The sequence below is a fragment of the Sparus aurata genome, chromosome 14 (genome assembly GCF_900880675.1).
Source record: "Sparus aurata chromosome 14, fSpaAur1.1, whole genome shotgun sequence".
NCBI lineage: Eukaryota > Metazoa > Chordata > Actinopteri > Spariformes > Sparidae > Sparus > Sparus aurata.
The window spans coordinates 7,595,188-7,616,186 of record NC_044200.1 but is presented as its reverse complement, the minus strand read 5'-3'; the positions used below and the strand labels follow the sequence as shown (position 1 = coordinate 7,616,186).

General features: G+C 42.6%; 3 protein-coding genes across 3 annotated transcripts in view; 1 reads left to right on the top strand and 2 right to left on the bottom strand.

Moving 5' to 3' along the window:
- Positions 1–4,676, bottom strand: part of camk1da (calcium/calmodulin-dependent protein kinase 1Da) — a 69,264-nt gene extending 64,588 nt beyond the window's left edge. Inside the window, exon 1 of the mRNA XM_030440033.1 lies at positions 3,284–4,676. Within this exon, the coding sequence (XP_030295893.1) occupies positions 3,284–3,381 (98 nt within the window). The 5' untranslated portion in view covers positions 3,382–4,676. The remainder of the gene's footprint in view (positions 1–3,283) is intronic.
- Positions 4,677–7,247: 2,571 nt separating this feature from the next.
- cdc123 (cell division cycle 123 homolog (S. cerevisiae)) lies at positions 7,248–16,332 on the bottom strand. Its single transcript, XM_030440744.1, has 13 exons — positions 16,124–16,332; positions 15,773–15,844; positions 15,385–15,448; positions 14,812–14,844; positions 14,498–14,593; positions 12,949–13,055; positions 12,143–12,194; positions 11,809–11,884; positions 11,128–11,250; positions 10,857–10,885; positions 10,656–10,757; positions 10,391–10,528; positions 7,248–8,399 (listed from the first exon to the last, which is right to left on the bottom strand). The coding sequence occupies exons 1-13, from the start codon at positions 16,195–16,197 to the stop codon at positions 8,334–8,336; spliced, it is 1,032 nt and encodes a 343-aa protein (XP_030296604.1). The 5' UTR covers positions 16,198–16,332; the 3' UTR covers positions 7,248–8,333.
- A 501-nt stretch (positions 16,333–16,833) lies between these two features.
- nudt5 (nudix (nucleoside diphosphate linked moiety X)-type motif 5) lies at positions 16,834–20,996 on the top strand. Its single transcript, XM_030440743.1, has 10 exons — positions 16,834–16,942; positions 17,263–17,336; positions 18,162–18,229; positions 18,314–18,366; positions 18,477–18,584; positions 18,831–18,926; positions 19,110–19,211; positions 19,536–19,544; positions 19,636–19,689; positions 19,790–20,996. The coding sequence occupies exons 2-10, from the start codon at positions 17,280–17,282 to the stop codon at positions 19,897–19,899; spliced, it is 657 nt and encodes a 218-aa protein (XP_030296603.1). The 5' UTR covers positions 16,834–16,942; positions 17,263–17,279; the 3' UTR covers positions 19,900–20,996.
- The last annotated feature ends 3 nt before the right edge of the window (positions 20,997–20,999 follow it).

Below are 20,999 nucleotides of genomic sequence, written 5' to 3'. Positions count from 1 at the left end.
GACGCATACAGTGAGACGTACGACAGAGCTGCAGACATAAAGAAGATGATATAGAGAGACATAAAGAGAGGGGGGGGGGGGGGGGGGCTCTGCAGTCCCAGAAACAGTGGAGAGAACAGTGCCAGCAGCAGGGAAGTAGAGCATCAATTAAGGGCAGAGTGCCCTAGATGGCACAGTGACATTCCCACAATGCATCGCCATCACGGCCACCACTTTGTGTCTCTCTCTCACTCTCTCTCTCACACACACACACACACACACACACTTGGATCTTGCTGCAGAGCCACTTGGAAAGACGCTCCAGTGTGTCCGTTTAGTCCCTGACCTCTGGCCTCAACCCGCAGTCTAAAAACATTAGGCTAATCCAAACTTTGGCAAACGCTGCGCAGAGTGGCACTGAGCTGCAATGTGCTCTCAGTGACAGAAGTAAACACTGGAGCTGGAACGACTGAAGTGGCTGATCGATTAGCTGACCGAAAGATAAATTCACTGCAGTCTATTTGGACTAAATCTTATTTAGTCATTTCAACATTTGCTGGTTGCAACTTCTCAAATGTAAAAAAAAAAAGTCTGATGAATTTCTTTGTCATTTATGATTATAACCAACGAGACTTTGGGTTTTTGGGCAGTTGGTTGGACAAAGAAACATTTCAGAGGTGTCACTTTGGGCTCTGGGGGATTGCGATGAGCGTTCTACCACCTTTTCTGACATTTTATAGAAATGTCGTCAAACATTTGTTAGCTGCGGCCCAGGTTTGCACCCATACTGCTTCTGCTGTCTTCCTCCTCTTCGTCTCTTTTGTCTGTCTTTTGCACTTGTTCTCGCTGTGATCCCTCCCGCTGGGAAATGCGTCCTACCTGACACGCACGCACATGCACACACACAAAGAACACACACTCCTGTTAGTATTGAATTATTGAACGGGGAGCAACAGGGACACACACAGAATACACACCAGGGGAGGGTAATAAGACACCGACGAGAGCCTCATGTACATGCCTGCATTCACACACACACACACACACACACACACACACAGACACACACACACCTGCCAGCATAAACTAATAATGGCAACATTAATCCGGCATTAGGGGGCAAAAAATAGTATATCACACACTAAGAGGGAGCCACAACGGAAAAGCTGTGTCACACACAAGCACAATAACAGACATGTTACAGCCAGTGTGTGTCAGGGTGACCCAGTACGAAGAGACAAAATATGGTGGGTCAGTGTCACATCTGGGACATCACTTCCTGTCAGTGCAGATGCAGCTCAGGAACGCTGACGCAGAAACATTCAACACTGCAGCAACACTCGCATCAATCTCAAGCTTTTGGCGTTCCCACGTGCGCCCCTGCACCTGAAAGCAACACCACTGCTGGCGAAACTGACTTCTCGGCCCTGCTGGCAACAACACATTTTTGTTGGGTTCCAGGCTGCTGCTTTCATCCCTGTTCTGTTCACAAAAAAAACCAAAAAAACATTAATCTGTTTCTGACTGAGTCACTGCTACATCTCTCCTCTTTCTCTTCTTCCTCCTCTCCTTCATCCCGCAAATCACTTTCCCCCCCCGTCTCCCACATGCTCACCTCTTCCTATTTTTCTGCTGATGCGTGAGGTTCAAAGATCCGTCTGCAGCTCTGGTTAATGTGTGCTTACAACATGGCCGACTCGGATCATTGAGTCCTGTACCCTACTGCATCCCAAGTGTGAATGTGTGTGTGTGTGTGTGTGTGTGTGTGTGTCACATCCGGTCCAAATTTGAGTTGTGTCTGGAGGAACAAACCCCTAGCTACTACAGTTTCGATGTCCATCCTCATTCAGTCGTTATGCAACATGACCGAACCTCCTACTCAGAGGGAAGTTTTCCTTATCCCCACTCAGTTAATCCCAATCTGCATCCGCCCCGTGTGTGTCCCCCTCCAGGCTGCCGTCCAAATACACACGGCTCATTACTCACAGCAGGGAAACCAGAGGGGGCAGACAGGGACTGGCTGTGAGAGGTTCAAGGGGGGGGGGGCGTCGACTTGTATTCTGCTGCAGTTTGAATGAGGAGAGGGAAGATGTAACAAGGAAGAAGAAGAAGAAGAAGAAGAGGAGGAGAAGGCATTTCCTAACATGGATCTGGAGATTAAAATCTCCTTTACGACCTGTTGGAGAGAGAAAGTAAAAGCCAGCCAGGTTGCGAGTCGGACAGTGACACCGTTACTGCTGCAGGGAGGCTGAAATTCCTGCGGTCTGCCGGAGCCTCGCTGTCATCAACAAGAAAAATCCCCTGGAGGAATATTAAAGAATGTGCCAAAACAGATGAAGCACTGAATCATTATAAGCTCATAATCATATAGGCTCACCACAGTCATCCCGAGTCCCTGTATAAACACCACATGGAGCGGAAGAGACTACGTTAAAAACCACAGTGGCACTGGAGGAGCGTTAGTCACGACAGGGGAGATCAGAAGAAACGCTCAGAGGGTCAATATGAACCGGATATAAATTCATTACGGAATACTGAACCTAACATGAACACAAGTGCATGGAGCGTGTTGGCAAGCTGATGTCATTTTGTACAAATATGAAAGGAATTTCATAGTTCATAATTTAATGAGAGGGCTCAAGCCACAACATGGATTAGCGTTGTGTAAAGAGCTCTAAAAGCCCTGATGGAAGTTAATTCAAAAACATTACAAAACAGCTACACCTGATGTAATGATACCATAATGCAGAGGGTAGACTTAGCCCAAGTTACCACATGGTACGTATCATGAATTACTATAATATATAATAACAACAACAACAACAACAACAATAATAATAATAATAATAATAATAATAATAATAACAATAATCATCATCATCATCGTCATTCGCATTAAAAGTGAAAAATACATATCCACATATTGAGTTGGCGGTAACACCTGAACACATCGTGTTGCGTTTAAGTGTGTGAAAACAAAGCTAAGACATATGGCTGAAAGTGCGCTGATCAGTTGATAGCTACAATGGATAAATGATGAAATAGCTGAGTAACACTAATGAACACACGGAGGAAATAGCTAAAAGTAATGGATTCATAGCTCAAACAGTTACTTCAAAGTAGTGTTTCAGAGTTTCAGTCTCTGAGAATATAATTCATGGACTGTAATATTGCGAATTAAGTGCGCAAAGGTGACCGTAAAGTCAGTCCGAAGCCCCACATGTACACTGAACCCCACCGGGAGTGTTATTGTAACATCACAGAGGTATCTCAGGTGAAGTAAGGTGAAGCTCCGTGTACTCACGTGCCGAGGACTTCTTTAAAATCAAAAATCTTCTTGATGTCGTCGACTTGTTTCTTCCACGTCTCTCCTCTGCCGGTGTCTCCGTTCTCCCGAGCCATGGCGCTGCTTTACCGGCCCAAGTCCGACCGACACTGGGCTGCGGGAGGAGGAAGGATGCGGAGTGGGGGGGGAGAAAAAAATAAATAAAATAAAAAAGGGGAGTATTTTCTGTAAAAACAAAAAAGAAAATTGAGGTTGAGCTGGGAGTGAGAGGTTTGGTGTGCGCTCCGCTGCTGCAGGACCACGCGAGTCCTCCTGCAGGTTACCGTGTCCCTGCCGCCTCCCTCCTCCTCTTCTTCTCTCGCTCCCGCCTCCCCCTCCTCCCCTCCGGCCGTCTGGACAGCAGCTGTCAACGCCGCGCGGAAATAAGAGCGCTTCTCGTCGGGGCTTTCAAAATAAAAGCATGTTGCTTCTCATTATGAAGCAATGGGGAGGACGTTAGATATTAAAGGTCCTACTGGTCATGGTGTTGCATTAACGAGTAAGTATATACTACTGCTATTACCAGTAATATAAACGCAGCATCATTGTCATCATCATCACTATTACCATACACAATCATTTGATAACACGCAAAATAACAATCAGGAACAATGTTAAACAATGTAAACGTGAATTACAAATGAAAAATAAAATAAGAACAGAATCGAGATTTGTAGCATTATTAGTTTGTAATAGCTTACAGAGTAAGCTTTAAGTAAGCTGTTTCTAATGGCTCTAATTTATTAGCAGTTTAATATGATTTGAACAGCCAAGTCAAGCTTGACTCTTGACTCCAAACCAAAACTTCAATTTCTATTGTTTAATCTAACAGTATCGTATCGTCTATAGGGTATCTCCTATCACTAACTTAATTTATTTGTAAAACAAATTTTAATTTCTGTTGTAGCTTTATTTTGAAGGCAAACCCCTCCGTTTCCTGTATCACGCATGTTACGTACGTGTAACTTGACCGCGGACCTGCTGCCACCTGCAATTGTCTAACACGCCGTTAATTGCTGCACTGTCGGTCCATCTTCTGGGTTTCCACTCCTCCACTTACAGCTTTATGCGTTAAAATGTTCTCTTTCTCTTGTTGACTCCCTGACTGTGCTGTCTAATTACCCTTAAACCGAGCCTTATTGTGGCACTGCATGTTGTTGTGACAGTAAATGGAGCTGGCGGAATACTGCTCATGCGTCCTGTCCGACACCAGAGAGAGGGGTGTGTGTATGTGTGTGTGTCTGGTCAGGACGTGGCAGCAGTAAATTCGCAATGCGCCAACTTGCTGACAGCAACCATCATGCTCCCGCCACTATTTGGGATCCCCAAAGGCGTCGGCATGGCTCAGCACAGCCGGCCGGGGATCAGCAGTGAACCCGGGGTACAGCTGCACGCTTACCTGGGTTCAACCGGGCCGCATAACACCTGGATTACTAAGTTTCAGTTTGCAGAGGAGCCCTGATCCAATGGACTCTGACAGCTGCAGGGGCTGAGGTCATCCCAGGCCGGGGCACGCACACACACGCACACACACACCAGTCGGGACTTTTGGCCTTGTTACTAGTGTCTGTGTTATACTGTAGGGAGACACAGGAGGGAGGGAGAGGGAGAGGGAGAGGACAATGTGTTGCAGCCTCAGCTGCTCATGAGTATTCCGGCTGCAAACTACTGCAGCTCTTCCTCAGCAGCAGCCGAGGAAAACTCCTCTCCCTCTTCTCCCCTTCCCTCCCCTCTCCTCTCTTCTCCTCTCATCCCTGCCTCCTTCCTCCCCCTCATCCACATCCTTTGGTCTGAGTCAGCAGATCTGACCTCCCCCCCCCCCTGATGAAAGATGATTACCCAGCTGCAAAGGGAGAGGAGGAAGAGGAAGGAGAGGAGGGCATCAGAGAGATGGTTAAAAAAGAGGCATGAAGGTCGAGGGAGATGGAGGCGCAGACTCCCTTCTGTATGCAGCTTAAACACTGCCATAAATTCCCGTCGACCTGTTTGCACACATGCAGGGATGATCTCATTGGCTGGGTTTATAAAGGGAGTCAGAGAACCAATGAAGAACCACATGATGGGTTTTTGCCCCTTTTTTTCCCACAGAGGACATTTTGACAGGTCACAGTAAAAAAAAAAAAAAAAAAAAAGCACAGATGTAAATAATAAAACAGCTGATTGGCTCACTGTCATGCCTCACCAGGGCACTGTCAGTGTTATCGCCAGCGCCTGTGCTTGGCTGTCTGCGACATGTCAAAATGTTTGGTTCATCATAATAATAATAATAATAATAATAATATAGCATCTGCTGTTTTGCTGGTGTGATACTTAATGTGTAATTCTCTGCATTAAACCTGAAGAGAGAGGTGCAGACGAAACGGTCTTTAGCTGACGGACAAAGAAATGGCTGGTGTCTTTTGAGAGCTCTTCATCTTTTAGCTTCAAACTGTGGTTCTTTGATTGTGTAGAAATCTGTGAACAGAGCCAAACAAGTTCATATTTACCTCTTAGGAATGTTTTTTTTTAAGCTGGCATATACAGTATCTTGCGTATAAGCTACTAATGGTATTTATCTTCAAAAGAAAAAGCTAGTTTCAACTTTAAAGCTGCATCAACCTATTTTTGGCCACTTTGGGGCAGCGCAACAAGCTGTAGACACGACAAGTTATCCCATTTTAAAGGTGAATATGTTAGCAAACAGTTGCGTATTTACAAATCCAGGAACTAGAGAGCAACAATAGCATTCATTTTCGTTGACCAGATGACTCGTACTCCATCTCCTTTTTAGCCCTTTTGGTTTTCCACCTTCTCCTGAGGCACGTCACTGGCTCTTTAGCTGCTAAATGCTCCACTATGCTCACTAGCTAGTCGGTTGGTGGTGGGTAAGCAATGTACAGTCACTTGAAGGTGCAATGTGTAACGACTGACATCCTGTCAAATTCATACTCAAAACAAATCGGAGGCAGCGTATCACCAGATTAACCGCCAACTGCTGCTAACTATGGCTACCATTAGCTAGTTAGCGCAGTTAGCCGTGCATGATCTTTTGTTGTTACAAAAAAACATTGATGCAGCTTTAAATTACGTGAAAACACACTCAGTTGTCGGTTTATTATATTTACAAATCCAGGAACTAGAGAGCAACAATAGCATTCATTTTCGTTGACCAGATGACTCGTACTCCATCTCCTTTTTAGCCCTTTTGGTTTTCCACCTTCTCCTGAGGCACGTCACTGGCTCTTTAGCTGCTAAATGCTCCACTATGCTCACTAGCTAGTCGGTTGGTGGTGGGTAAGCAATGTACAGTCACTTGAAGGTGCAATGTGTAACGACTGACATCCTGTCAAATTCATACTCAAAACAAATCGGAGGCAGCGTATCACCAGATAAACCGCCAACTGCTGCTAACTATGGCTACCATTAGCTAGTTAGCGCAGTTAGCCGTGCATGATCTTTTGTTGTGACAAAAAAAACATTGATGCAGCTTTAAATTACGTGAAAACACACTCAGTTGTCGGTTTATCATGTACACTTTGCTAAAGCTAATGCACTCTTAATACAACAACCCTGCTAATCATATATAATGTCACATCAAACTAGGGTATTTGTAAGGTTTTCTCCACTTATTAGGCAGCGTAAGTCAATACTCAGCTCAGTCAACAGCTCTCTAAATAAATAATAAATTAGCAAGCCCTTGCATATCTTTTCAAGTAAACAAAATATGCTACATAATATTCTCTTATATTGTTTACATTAGTCTGATGTTGATTACCGGATGGAGATCATCAGTGGCTAAGCTTGGTATTGACCAGAAATGGCCCTGCAGCAAACTAAGTGCAAATGAAAAGTATAAAGGCTCAATTAAGAGCAGCTATCTAAGCTGTGGAACAACATTGGTCAGATGTCAAGGTTTGCATTAAGCACAACAAACCCTGTGTACAAATATCCACCACGGGTCAAGCCAGGTCTCCTCTGGTTGCTATATTTACAGCCAGGTTTCATTTTCATAATGATGATTAACTTGCAAAATTCCCTCCAATATGCACCTCGTATACCGTTTCTCGTCCACGGCGCTTCACCCAGGGAGCTGTAACTCTCATCACACCAGCTCTTTCCATCTCCCTGTAATTGCTCTATCAATCCAGTGAAGGCAAAGAAAAAAAAGAAAAAAAGAAAAACAACAAAATGAACTGCCCCGTGTCGTGCATGCACAGCTCATTTAGCTCCCGGGCGTAATGAGAGCTGTTGCGTAAAAGCACAATCAATTTTCTAATGTGCTGGTTTACAGCACCCACCAGACTGACAGCCGAGCCAATACACGACAAGAAGTTTAATGGTGTTTTTTCGAGTAACAGTCTACAGCGATGCATGATGGGGGAAAGGAAAAAAAACAGGAGTCAAAAAAAGAGCGCCCGGAGCGGCTTGGAGCGATGAGTGTGTCAAAACTGCTCAGAGGAAATTGGCAGGGAGAGATGGAGGAGCGGGGATGGCTGGACAGAATATTAGAGGTGACTCAGTGATGAACGGCTTTAGTGGTAAATAAAGAAGTCTGTCACAGCCTCATGACACACAAACACACACGCACCAGTGGAGGTTTACATCCAGAGACACGAGGCGCCGCGATAAAGATACATTAAGTATCGTACACACCTATTTCAAAGTATAAAAGCAGGCATTTGTTACAGTATTAGTGAATACGTCCCCTTGAAGTAACACAATTTTTCCCCCATAAAAAATAAAATGAAAGGAAAATTCTCCCCCAAAACTGAAAAACACTGCAGAGGACTCCCTCCCCTCACCGGGCCGTTGTTGTCGTCTGTAAAACGGCGCTCAGCATCCTCGGAGGCAAAAGAACATTGAATCCTACGTCCTGTCAGCGTAAAACACTACGTGCTATCTAGGAACCGTACTGATCACCGGAACTGGCTGAATTAACAAAAAATAAGCTTGAAACAGGACAGAGACTACAGAGTCACTTCATGCGGGAAACATTATACAGAGGGTTGTTGACACTAGCAGCTATTCTTCAGGTTTCGGAGGAGCCGTGTCACTGCGGAGCGTTCTCCTCCCCCTCTTCCTCCTCCTCCTCAGAGTCTTCCTGTTGACTTTTCTTCTGTAGAGAGGACAAGGAGTAGCAGAGGAGATTAGACTTCGAGATACACTCTGTTTTCCCAGGGTTATTTTCCGATTCTAGCTTAGAGTGCAGTAGATTTATTTTCTTTACAATATCTGCACATGGCAACTACAGAGGGTGATTTAGGGTTAGGGCTAGTGACACCTGGCAGGGAGGGCTAAGAATGTCTTCATAACACAAGCACCAGACTTCCATTTGAGAGGACACTTTGGTTTATTGATCACTTTGGGCAGGAAATACGCCTCGAGTAGCTGCTCTGCCAGAAAATATGACAGAAAAAGACAAAACGGCCGGTGTTCTTCGTAAATCTCTGCAGCTATACTTCAGCACCGACGAAACTCAAAATGCCCGCAAGTTCCAAATCATGTCTTTATGGGCTTGCCATTTGAAAACAGTGTGGCGAGGCCCGTCACCAACAATGCAAATTATTACATAAAGAGGTAAATACAGTGTAAGTACTAGGGGTGGTTAATCGGCCCAATTTCCCGATTCGATTCGATTCCGATTATTGAAGTCTCGATTCGAATACAAATCGATTTTCGATTATCAACGATAATCGGTTCGATTTTCAATTATTAACGATTATTGATCTTCCATTTAACATCAGTCAGCTGCTGAATTATTTTACTTATCTTGGGAGTAACACCTCACAGCACCTTCAATATTGTATAGTGTAACTGTAATATCAAAATGATTATTTTTTAATTTGTTTTAAATGTAGTGTTTCACTGTTAAAAGAAAGCTGCCAAGCTCAGCAGCCGGACTCATGTTAGAGGCATTGTTGGTGACGAGAACCAGGGCGTGTTTATCTATTCCCCACTCGCCTGCCATTGCTTTGAGAAACTCATACATATTTGCGCTTGTGTGACTATCATCCATAGCTTTCACCTGAAGTACATAGGACATTAGCTTCCATTAACTGCTGACATAATGAGCTGTAACAGTTACATATGAGACTGTAGCTCTGGATGTCCAGGCATCGCAGGTTATTGCTACCCTGTGAGCAGAGTTGAGGGACACTTGCACGGAAAGGTTTGTCTCCTTGTAAAGATTTGGAATCGATTTAAGTGTGAAAAAGCTCCGGGATGGAATAACATATCTTGGCTCCAGACTGTGGACCGTTTAGCGGAAGCCAGTAAGAGGTGGACTCCAGTTTGTATTACTATTTAAAAAAAAAAAAAAAAAAAAAAAAAAAAAAATTATTATTATTTATTTATTTTAATCGATTTTTGGAAATTTAATAATCTAATCATAATCCTCAATATTATAATCGCGATTCATCAATAATCGATTTTTTTCACCACCCCTAGAAAGTACATAGAATCAGTATGGCAGAATAAATTCCATTAACTGATGGAACTGATTCAGTCATTTTCCCCCAAAACGTCAAACATTTGCTGGTTCCAGCTTCTTAAATGTGAAGACTTGCTGCTTTTTATCGTCGTTATGATAGTAAATGAAGAGTCTTTGGGTTTTGGACTGTTGGTTGAACAAAAGAAACAAGATGAAGCCCATCACTTTGGGCTCTGGGAAATTGTATTAAGTATTTTTCGAAAAAAATGTTGCGGCCTAAACAATTAATCAATTAACTGTGAAAATAATCGTCAGAATAACCAGTAGGGGTGGGCGGATCGATCCAAATATCGATCATATCGATATCAGTATCGGTATCAGTATCAGTATCGATATCGGCAATACTGGCCCTGTATTTACTTGGTATCGGATCAATACCAAAATTTGCAGTATCGCCCGCCCCTAATAACCAGTAATGAAAATAATTGTCAGTTGCAGCTGTAATCCCGACTGGTTTTCCTCTCAAGTTCTCTCTGGTGTGCACATCTTAAAATAATTTGTTGAGCTGGTTCTGACTGCTATAAAAACTATGTTAGGACCCCAGCAGTGTGTGGTGCTGTGCGGCAACAACACAAGCTAGCTAAATACTATGACAAAGATATGCAACAACATCCTACCAGTTTTAAGAAGTCGATGAGTTTGTAGGCGTCTTCTCCAGCGGAGAGGTCAACAAAGTCACGCGGGATCCTGTAGCTCAGACAGGGACTGGGCTGCACCGTCACCTCGCTGGTGGTGTAGCGAAATGCCGGGCCTTCCTGCACACACAGGGGAACCAAATGAGTGCTGTTAAACTTTTTTTCTAAACTTTTGTCAGTTCACATACAAAGAAACCTTATGTGAGAAAAAAAAAACCCAAAAAAAACCCATGAAACAAATTCCGACCTGCTGCTGCGTGATTTCTCCAGACGTCAGCTCCTCCCAGCTGAACAGCAGCGAGTCGGTCACCTCTCCGAACGGGTTCAGATCAATCAGCCACACCCTCCCCTTCGACACACACACACACAGAATACACATGTAGGCGCAACTTAGCATTTACATGGCGTTTCTTCAAAACAGACTGTTTTAAAATTCATCAGTGCTTACCTGGCTGTCTCTGTAGACATCTAACACAACTGTAACAGAGAGGAAACAACTGTTTTACCGTCTACACATATGTAGTCATTAAAAATTAACATTATATACTGTGCAAGTGTGTGCTATGTCACATTTCATCAACGTTTCTCTGCATTTTCTTGCGTCGCAATATCCTGTTTTCAGCTGTAAATATTTAATGCCTCCAGCAGCAGAGGAGAGCTGAAGGAGGTGTGCAGCAGTGAGAGAGGGGGGGGGGAAGAAAAAGGACACAGATGCTCACAGTCTTCGTCCAGGAAGTTGTACTGGATGTGCTGGCTGAAGAATCCCTGTATGGCCTGACAGATCTGCTCCTCCTGCTTCAAGATGTGCTGGTAATACTGAGTGTAGTCTCTCTGGGAGATAGCTGGGAACACAGAAAGACGCCATCAGCCGAGCTCAAATTGAATTTTATAATTGTTTCTAAATTAGCCTGCTGGGTGGAAGTACAGCTCGAGCGTCATTACACAGGGTTCCTACACCCTTTTTTTTACGCATTCCAAATTCAAGGACTCATCAAGGACTTTCCACGCCCAGTTCCCTGAAATTCAAGGACCCATCACTTTCAATGACCCCACGTCTATTTATGTCTATTTTCAGCTACTTTCAAGGACTTCACCGCTCCCCCCCCCTCAAAACTTTCAAGGATTTCAAGGACCTGCTGGAAAGCTGATTACATCATTGTTAAATACTGGTTTTCCCCAGATAAGCCATATTCAGCTCAGTCTGCTAAATCTACTGCCCTCTAGCCGCTCTGTGCTGCAAATCAATCCAGCATGTTTTCCTCCAACTTGTCGGCCGAGATGTAAAATGTGTAAAATGTGATGGAAATATGATGGTCTCTCTGGTTAACAACAACAAGTAATATCTTGACATTTTTCACAGTAACCGACCGATGAGCTGAGTGTTATTGCAGAGTTTTTACCGATCAGCTTGTTCTCTTTGACGAAGCAGCGAAACTCTCCACCAGGAATCAGCTCGCTCCACTTTCTCAGGACCAGCTGAGGACAGAAGACAGCAGGGTGGATAAAGTCCATCGAGGTGTGAGTGTGAGTGTGTGTGTGGTCTAAGAAGGAGGGATCAAATCTGACTAGATTTGAAGTAGCTTGAAAACAGAATTTTCTTCAGACCAAAAAAACCCTAACCACATGACGGGACATGTAAACTCATACTGAACACAAGCTAATCACAAACTGAACATCCTTTAGAAACAGTGTAGTGCTGCTGTGTGTTTCGTTTGTCCTTTGAAAGTGAATTACCTCATAGTTTATAACAGGATCTGGGGAGTCCTGGTCACTACATACAAGGAATCTGCGCAAAGAAACGAATGATGGTTACCACCTTGAAATAAAAACTACAATCAGGGTGTGTACAACTATCAGACACTTAAATCTCATGCTTTTTAAGACATTTTCAAGATTTATAATCAGATTAAAGCGCGAGTGCGAACTGTCAATAAAGCAAAAGGAGGACATATCAAATACTGAGATATTCTGAAATGTTTGGACATTTTTCTGTTAAGCTGATATTATGAATTGTAATGGGGAAAAAAAAAAAAACTTTGAGAAGTGGTCTCAGACTTTCACACCCTACTGTATATTTAATCATGTAATGCCTAATTATTATCAACTTAAATTGTAAACATTTGGAGGCTTTTTAAAGGACCTGCAGACTGCAGACACATCGTACAATTCATGCTCTGTAGCATCACATGGCTTTGCACTTTAATTTCTATGTTTTTTTACAGTGCAAAAAGCTCTCTCTGGCTGCCCCCAGGAAGTTTAAGAAGATCTAAAAGAGTCTAACAAACAAGCATATATCATGAAAACAGTTTTCCCGAGGCAGCACCCTGCAGTAAATCAGGCTGCAAGACTAAACGTTTGAAAAAAGCGCGAGGCATAAATCTACATCGCTGCGACTTCTCCAGCTGCCACGCGTGTTTTTACTGCAGATTGAAAGCGGCCCGCTTGCGCACCAAAGGTGGTTATTTTTACTGATAGCGCTTGTCATCTAAATGCAAAATATGCGCGCGTGCGTGCCGATGTTGTCGGGTGGAGAGGCTTACGGCTGCGTGAGGTCGTGGGTGATGAAGTCGGAACTCTTGAAGAGGAGGAATATGTCGCTGAGGCTGTGACACTGCAGGGAACTGTTCAGAGCGATCCAGTTGGCATCCTGAAAGACAGACACATACACACACTTTTTTTTAAAGTTATGCCTCAATTCTTGGTGCTGGCAGACTTCCAAGAGGCAATTCTAATTTGTCTCTGCACTGCACAGGAGCCGGCTTTGAGCCAACAAATTATGTGCTCATGCTACAAATAAAAAGAGGTCATGTGACACACTTTTCTAATGAATGTAATACTCCCTGTCACAATGATTATATTATCCACTCGTTGCATGATGAATGGACACGATCTCGACCGTTTTAGCTGACCTTGACATTGCCTGTTGTGTTTACATGCGTTTCTGTTCACATAGGAACGTCACCGACACGACGCCAACGTAAACAGCAGGGATTTCTTTTTTCACAGCGCCTAAGCAGAATTAATAGAAAAAAAAACTATGCCGAGTGTGGCGACCCCTGTCGTTAATCAAGAGCCTCTGTGTGTAACCTGATGGATTGTGGGATTGGTGAGTAGTTAGAGCACTCTGGTGGAACCTAAATATCAATCTGGTCTCTGCTACCTTGGTCCAGAGCAGAGTGGTCTGCATAGTAACTCCAGACGGGATGCCAAATTATCTACATATTATTGAAAGATATTTGCCAGTTAGCTCCTTGTAGGCCTCATTTTAAGCACCATTACGTCACATTTGGCTTACAATAAAAGCTTCAAAATCTTGTCAATGGTACGGTGTCTTGTATCAGGGTGAGTGGTGTCTCTGTCTCAGCCACCCCCCCCCCCCCCATCACCTGTTTCTGCACTATGAAACTTCAGTGGGAGGGTCGGATCACAGTGTTGCATACATGTTTACTTCAAGACGCAAGTTTTCAAAACGTAACATTGATATGCCGTAATGAATGTAGTTTGTAGTTAGCACCTACGGTACATCACATCTGACAATTGTTACAGATCCGGGATTTATATTTAGCACTACGAAAATGTGGGAGGGCACCATATAGCAGGTAGGGGCGAGAGGAGAGCCCATTAATAGGAACGAGCCAGTGTATTAATTTTTTTTTTCTTTTCAAAAGTGGCATCACAATTTACCTAAAAGCTCATCTAATGTCATCTCTACACCCCTGTGCCAAATATTGACATTTTTTTGACACAGCCAGAAAGTCAATTTAATTTATTGATTTGATTGTGTGGTTCAAGTCACTGTTTTATGTTTGATCTATTAAGAATATTTTGTATTTTTCTCAAATCTCCAATTTCAATGTCTAAATATTGTTAAGCATTAAAAACTCATTGCTCTTCGAAAGGGTGTGCTTGCATTATTATGCCACAATATTGTCATTCTATTGGTGAAATAAAAGGCTCTTAAAATGACAATAACATGATTTCTGGGACAATATACAGCACTGTCCAACAGTAGTATTCATCATGACAGGCCAATCTGCAACCTGAAAATAAAACAGTCGTACAAAGTTGGTCATGTGTGCGGTGTTTTACCCGAGGAGCGCTCCAGTTGAGTTTGGGAAAGACACGCCCACCCAGGGCGTTTATAGCCTCCAGCACTTTAGAGGTGAATTCTGGGAACTCAGGAGCCTAACAGACGGAATGACACATCATCACACGGGCAGTCATAATTATAGTGTAATCAAATGATAAACATAGGGGTAATGTGATACACATTTCTGTTTATCGCAAAGAGTGGGTGTGCAGCATAAAGGGTTCAAAGGTGATGAAAAAGTGGGAAACAAATGTATCATGTTTGCTCAAAAATACAGACAGTGCATTTGGATGAGAAACATTGAAGTGCTTACAGTGACAGTGGTGGTTGTCTCATCATCTGACCACTAGAGGGAAGCAGAGGACAAGAAACAGGATGGGAGGTTAAAAACATGCAGTTTAATATATTTCTTATTACCGCTTAACTGCTGTGTTAATGCTGTTAGGTTGTGCGTTCACCAGACAAAGCAGCTATGTTAAAAGCAATGTCAAAAGATGCTATTTCTCCTCTGAAAAAACTGTAATTTCAATGTGTGTTCACCAAAGTTTTTTTTATCAAGTAACTCTTCATTTTAAATGTGAACTGTGTTTCAGAGTTTCCCTGCTGACTCTCTGACTTCAGACAACAATCTTGGTCTCAGCATGGGTCTGTTAACAAATCTAGTAATCGGCCACAAATAATTTCACAAATACCTAGTGAATGTAAAAAGAGTGATAAAGTGATTTCTCTAATGACAGATGAGGGCAGACACTTTCCTGTGAAATGTAACCTATTTCAGGGTTGTAATTTTTTTTTTTAAAGTAAGGCCTCCTTTTCTTTCAAAGAAATGGGCGAAAATAGAACTGGATGCCAAGTAGACACACAACTTCAGCCTCTGCTCCTGTACCTGAACATCTTCTTCTGCATCCGAGTTGCTGTTGTTAGTGTGAGTCTGCTGCGTGTTATGGTCACTGAAGGGAAGAGAAACAACAGATGAGTTTATCACCATGACAACAGGGTCAACCTGTACCACCTGCTACATGCACACCTCTTAACCTCTTTACATCAAGGCTTTGCAAACACAGCAGGTCCTGTCAACCATTCTGCCAAAACAACACCAAAGGAGGAGACCCGAAGATGGAACTCAATTTTGACATGATATTTACACCTCCACTTATGAGACCTCATGTATGTCACTCCCAAAAGACTAAATGGCAGGATTAGTGTGTTTATGAGTGTGTGTGTGTGTGTGTGTGTGTGTGTGTGTGTGTGTGTGTGTGTCAGTGGCCTCATACCTCCCAGAGACTACCAGTGTCCCATCGTCCAGTAAATAATCTATTACATTCTGAGGCAGTGGGAGAATCAGACTGGAATAAAGAAGAAGGATATAGCATATAAATACATGTAAATAAAAGACCACACATATACATATGTCAAGGGTAGAATGAGGTTAAAGAAAGCTACTCTGACACAGGATTTAAACACAAGAATTAAAGCTAAATATAAGCAAGAAGATAGAGATGGCAGCTATATGCTTCTGTCTGGTAGCTAGCGCTAGCTCTTAGCTAAATGGACTATTATTTTTTTTTACAGCAACAACAGTTGAAATGTTTCCTGTTATTCAAGTGCAAATTAGAGCTGTTTACCTTTTAATCGTATGTTTCTTGAATATCGGATACCAAACCGAAAACTGACAGTTGACAACTTGCTCCTTCTTCATGCTGCAATATCCTTTAACGGAAATGTGTCCATCAGTAAATATCTTCCGATGCCACGATATTTTGGAAAAGCACGGCGCCGCATTCTCATTTGACGCGGCGTCATTTTGAGGGAATATTCACCTCAATTTTTACAGTTGTTAATGGATTTAATTCCATTTTTTAAATTCTTATTCTTAGATTTCTATAATAAAATGGTGTTTTTAGAGGTCGGAGGTCTTTTGGAGGTGCACGTGTAGGCGTGGTTGATGCAACACCCGCTGACTTGAGACATAGATCGTTTATCGAAACGAGCTATCACTCATTTATTGGCATGAAAGTTTCAAGAAACAATTTTCCCAAAGCGTCGAGATGCAGAAACCAGGGCAACAGTAATAAGATCAATTCATAATTTAAAATGGAAACAAAATAAACATCTTTGAAAAAAACTACAGGCGTTAGTTTTCATTCCCACAAAACACTAACCATATTGCCTTACCTTTTTTCAAATTATTACAATTAGTTGAAATTAAATTAGTACTAATCCAAAAGAGTTGCGCACGTCATTATGTTATTGAATTTCTTCTTTAAAAATATGATAATAATGAGTCCGAAAATGAATAACTTTGTTTTGTTTTTCCATTTTACCGGCGACAAAATATTGGTCTCCGGTGACGTTTGCGATACCCGGAAGTAGTGCCAGAGTGACTCCTCAATCATTCTATGCCATCTCTTCCAGCTAGTACCTACACATCGTTTAGATTTCACGTGAGTTAAGTTTAATCACTTCCATTTGAAATTATTGTTTAAAGTTTCAAACTTGCGAGCTCCGCACCCTTGTGGCAGTGTGAAGTGTAAACCCGCTAGCTGCCGTGAACTAAACAAAGAAACGAGCTAAAAAGCAAAATGTTGAAATGTGCAGCTAACGTTAATTGAGCAACTCATGATCGGGGGCGACCAGTCCGGTTCGCATTAAAATGGTGGTTCTCTGTATTTTGTTTTAATTCTCAGCCCGAGCTCTTGGCGGACAGTGTTCAATTTGTTATTTCAAGCTTTTTTTTTTTGACTCGACTGTTCTTCATTTCCAGTTGTCCGGATACTGAAAATGAGCAATTCAGGGGAACCCAAAGCGGTCACTACTCCACACATAGTGAAAGAAGAGGTACGTTCGTGTTTGTTTGTTTTTTTGGGGTTTTATAAATGATGTCCGGACAGAAACTGCCATGACAGCTGCTTTAAAACACTCCGCGTTGACTCTAACCTGAAGCCGTAATGTCCGCTGACAGACTTGGGAACATGACCTGCGAAATGTGGTCTGACGTAACACAACGGAACGTCAGTAAATCACGTTTATGTTTAAGATTCACAATTCCAGGTTTTTAATGCAGGGCTTTTGCATTGGTTTGAGCGGAGGTCGCACAGGGCTGCCTCACAACTCAGTTAAAAGCTAATAGTTTCATGGCAGTATTAAATTATAGCATGATAAACTGATGCATTGGCAGTGTGCAACAATGCAACACAAACATGTACAACCAGTTTTTAATTATGGAGCCATGTTGGGTCCTTGAATTTGAGGGGAATTGGGTCTGGAAAGTCATTGCAAAGTCATTGAATTTGTTTTTTTTTTTAATGAATGTGGGATCCCTGCTTACTTATCACTACAGATACAACAAGCTTCTTCAAAATACTATACTTGCTCCAAGTAGACATATCAATTAACACAAATGATCCTTTACCAAGTACAGCGCTTCATCTTAACCCTTCAATTGATAAAAAACAAAGCAGAGGGTTCTAAGTTCTTTCAATGCAATTTTCCAAAAACACAGGCATAAAATAACCACATAAATGCTTCTCTGTAAGACAATTTCCACAGTTGTAGTTTGGTTAGATCAGTATAGCAGCAGCTCAGACTGTAATAAGTCTTCACTGAGTTGTGTTCGGTGCCACAGATCGTCTCAGCCTGGTGCTTTTCCTCTCTGTCTCGCAGCTCATTGCAGCAGGAAAATGGGTGAAGCTGGAGAAGACGACGTACGTGGACCCTGCTGGAAACACCAGGTACTGTTCCGTCTTCAGCTGACATGGATTATCATCCGATAATCATCTGAGCACATATTGACGCTCCGATTTTTCACCCACCAGGACCTGGGAGACTGCGAAAAGGACGACGAGACAAACCAACACGCAGGCAGATGGTGAGCGTCTACGCGCTTTTTGTTTTCCTGTCGGCTCATCAGTTGGACCTTGCACTGACACTAAGGTCCGATTGTGAGCTAAGCCGGCTGTAACACACTTTTCCTGGCAGGTGTCGGAATCATCGCGCTGCTGAAACGGACACTCCACAAAGACTGCGTTGTGATGGTGAAGCAGTTTCGTCCCCCTATGGGATGCTACACTCTGGAGTTTCCTGCAGGTAAACAGTATTTTTTTTTTTTTTCTAAAATGGATTCCTCAAACATCCTTACAACTTTTCATTGTCAGTCCAGAGTTTCACCAAAAAAAACCCTCTTCATTGAACTTTTTATGCGGTAAAGTTTTGATTTCTAGTCTCAAAACCATCTTGCATTTCATTCCTCTTCTCACATAATGGAGCTGTGGGGACTTTTGCAAACTCTCGATGCCACATGTGTGCATTCTGACACTTCTGACGTCTGCTCAGGGTTGATCGACGAGGGTGAAAGCGCCGAGGCGGCTGCCTTGAGGGAGCTTAAAGAAGAAACCGGCTACAAAGGGGAAGTAGTCGGAGTCACTCCAGGTATCGTCGCACAGAGACTGACAATACATTTGATTGCATTAGCTGCCTTTATAGGATGTATCCTATCTACCGAGTGATTGAAGAGGTTCAAGGGTCAGCGGTGAAAAGTGAAAAGGAGTTCCATGCTCATTTTAATCTCATGAACACATAATGTTGGTATTAATGTTACTGTTTGGATGGCAGTGACCTGTCTGGACCCCGGTCTGTCCAACTGCACCACCCAGATCATCATGGTCAACATCAACGGAGATGAAATGGAGAATATCAACCCAACACAACAGCTCGGTGAGCAGACCCCCCACTCCTTTGTACACCTGTATATAAAATATCCCAAATAAAGGCCACATAATTGGAATAAAAAAGCACACAACGCAACACAACAAATAAAGATATTAAACATTTGGCACAGTTTTTTTTTGGCAAACAAATGACCCACACAGTGCAAGTCTAGGAATAGGTGTACAAATAAATACAAAAATCAATTAATGTACCACCTCGACCCCCCAAAAAGTTGTGACATTGTGAAAATGTTAGTGTATTTTAAGAATACATTTGTGAGTGATTCTAAAAACCTGTTGGCTAATCTTGCTCTCCTTTGTTCTTCTGCAGGTGATGGAGGTGAGTTCTGTTTGATTCTATATAAAAAAAAATAATCCTTTTTCTCTCATAAATCAACTCCTCACACAAAACCTTTATCCTCTCTTCCCAGAATTCGTCGAAGTCATCCTTCTGCCCCTCGATGAATTCCAGACGAAAATAGACCGTGAGGCTTAATGTTTTCTGCAGAGCGATGTCGGGGCGTGAGCATCGAGACCGCCCCCAAGAGCACCAACCTAACTCTCTGTTCGTCCTTTCCCCCGCAGAGCTGCTGAAGAAAGAAAAAATCGTGGTGGACTCCAAAGTGTACATCTTCGCCATGGGGATGGCTCAGGCCTTCTTTAAGCCGAGGGAGCTGCCCATCCTGAAGCAGTGAAGAGGAACGCTCAGAGGAGGAGGAGGAAGTAGTCTTTTGCTGTTACATAGCGCTCCTGCACAGGGCTGGAAAATCTTGAAATGTATTGGAAAGGAAAATTGAAGTGTTCTAAATTAAATCGAAGGAATTGTACGAGAAGTTGCGTTGTGGTTTTAGACCTGATGTGACCTCATATTTTTAATATTTTGCTGCCTATGAAGTGCAATGACCATCCACGGAGCAACACATCAGTTAGACTACCAGTATGTGTAAACAAGCTAAAAAAATGAAATGAATGAAATCAAAGCCTTGAAAAAGAGGAACTGCGCCTCTGAAGCAGCCCTGTTTACACTACATGTCCTGGACCACTCTTTGTACTCAGCAAGGCCAGGCCTGAAACACCTGGTGGCTTTAGTCTTGTGTGCCTTATGTGACAAAATAGTCATTTCCAGGTTTTTATGAGATTACGAAAGGCTGACAAGATGTTGTTTTTTTTTTTGTCATTTTTATGTAGTGATTGTACAACATTCCTTTCAACGTGCTAACATACTGTTTCCCAGATTTAAGGGCACAAAAATCAGCCTCTTAACCATTCCTGTTTTTAAAAAAACACATTATAGGTGATCTACCATGTAGTTAATTCTTGCTTCATTCACTTTTTTTTTTTCTTTGATAACCTCTGAGGGAAATAATAGATTTTGGAGACAGTGTGTCAGACTTTTTTTTGCACTAACATTTAACATGATGTCAGAGAGCAGTGGGGGCATTAAATCCCACGAGCTCACATCCGCCCTCTGGATCTCGTCTAAAGACATCTTATAACTTACATTAGAGGAGCCATTAGTTACAAAATAAGTCACGCACTGTGGTAATAGTTACAGATGGTAATTGGCTTAGTATATTAACAACAGTGTTAACAATGTGGGAGGGGGGAAATCTTTGTCCATGTAACTCAACTGTAATGTTCATCAGAGGTACTGTGTTGATAATTGAGAGGGTGAATGAGTCATGCTGTGCCTCAAGTCTCATTATGGTGCAATCAGCTGGAAATGTACCTAACCTAACCCCTAGAAATGATTGTCTATTAATGAATAAAAGTGATACTACATTTGCTCTTACCT

Bases quoted from the DNA above. Each gene is read 5' to 3' on its own strand.
- cdc123 (XM_030440744.1), bottom strand. From the start codon at position 16,197: ATGAAGAAGGAGCAAGTTGTCAACTGTCAGTTTTCGGTTTGGTATCCG. The intron at 14,845-15,384 runs GTACAGGAGCAG...GCTTCCCTCTAG, and splicing joins ATGCAGAAGAAGATGTTCAG to TGGTCAGATGATGAGACAAC. The intron at 12,195-12,948 runs GTAAGCCTCTCC...TTCTTTGCGCAG, and splicing joins ACCCACGACCTCACGCAGCC to ATTCCTTGTATGTAGTGACC.
- nudt5 (XM_030440743.1), top strand. From the start codon at position 17,280: ATGAGCAATTCAGGGGAACCCAAAGCGGTCACTACTCCACACATAGTG. The intron at 18,230-18,313 runs GTACTGTTCCGT...TTCACCCACCAG, and splicing joins GACCCTGCTGGAAACACCAG to GACCTGGGAGACTGCGAAAA. The intron at 18,585-18,830 runs GTAAACAGTATT...ACGTCTGCTCAG, and splicing joins CACTCTGGAGTTTCCTGCAG to GGTTGATCGACGAGGGTGAA.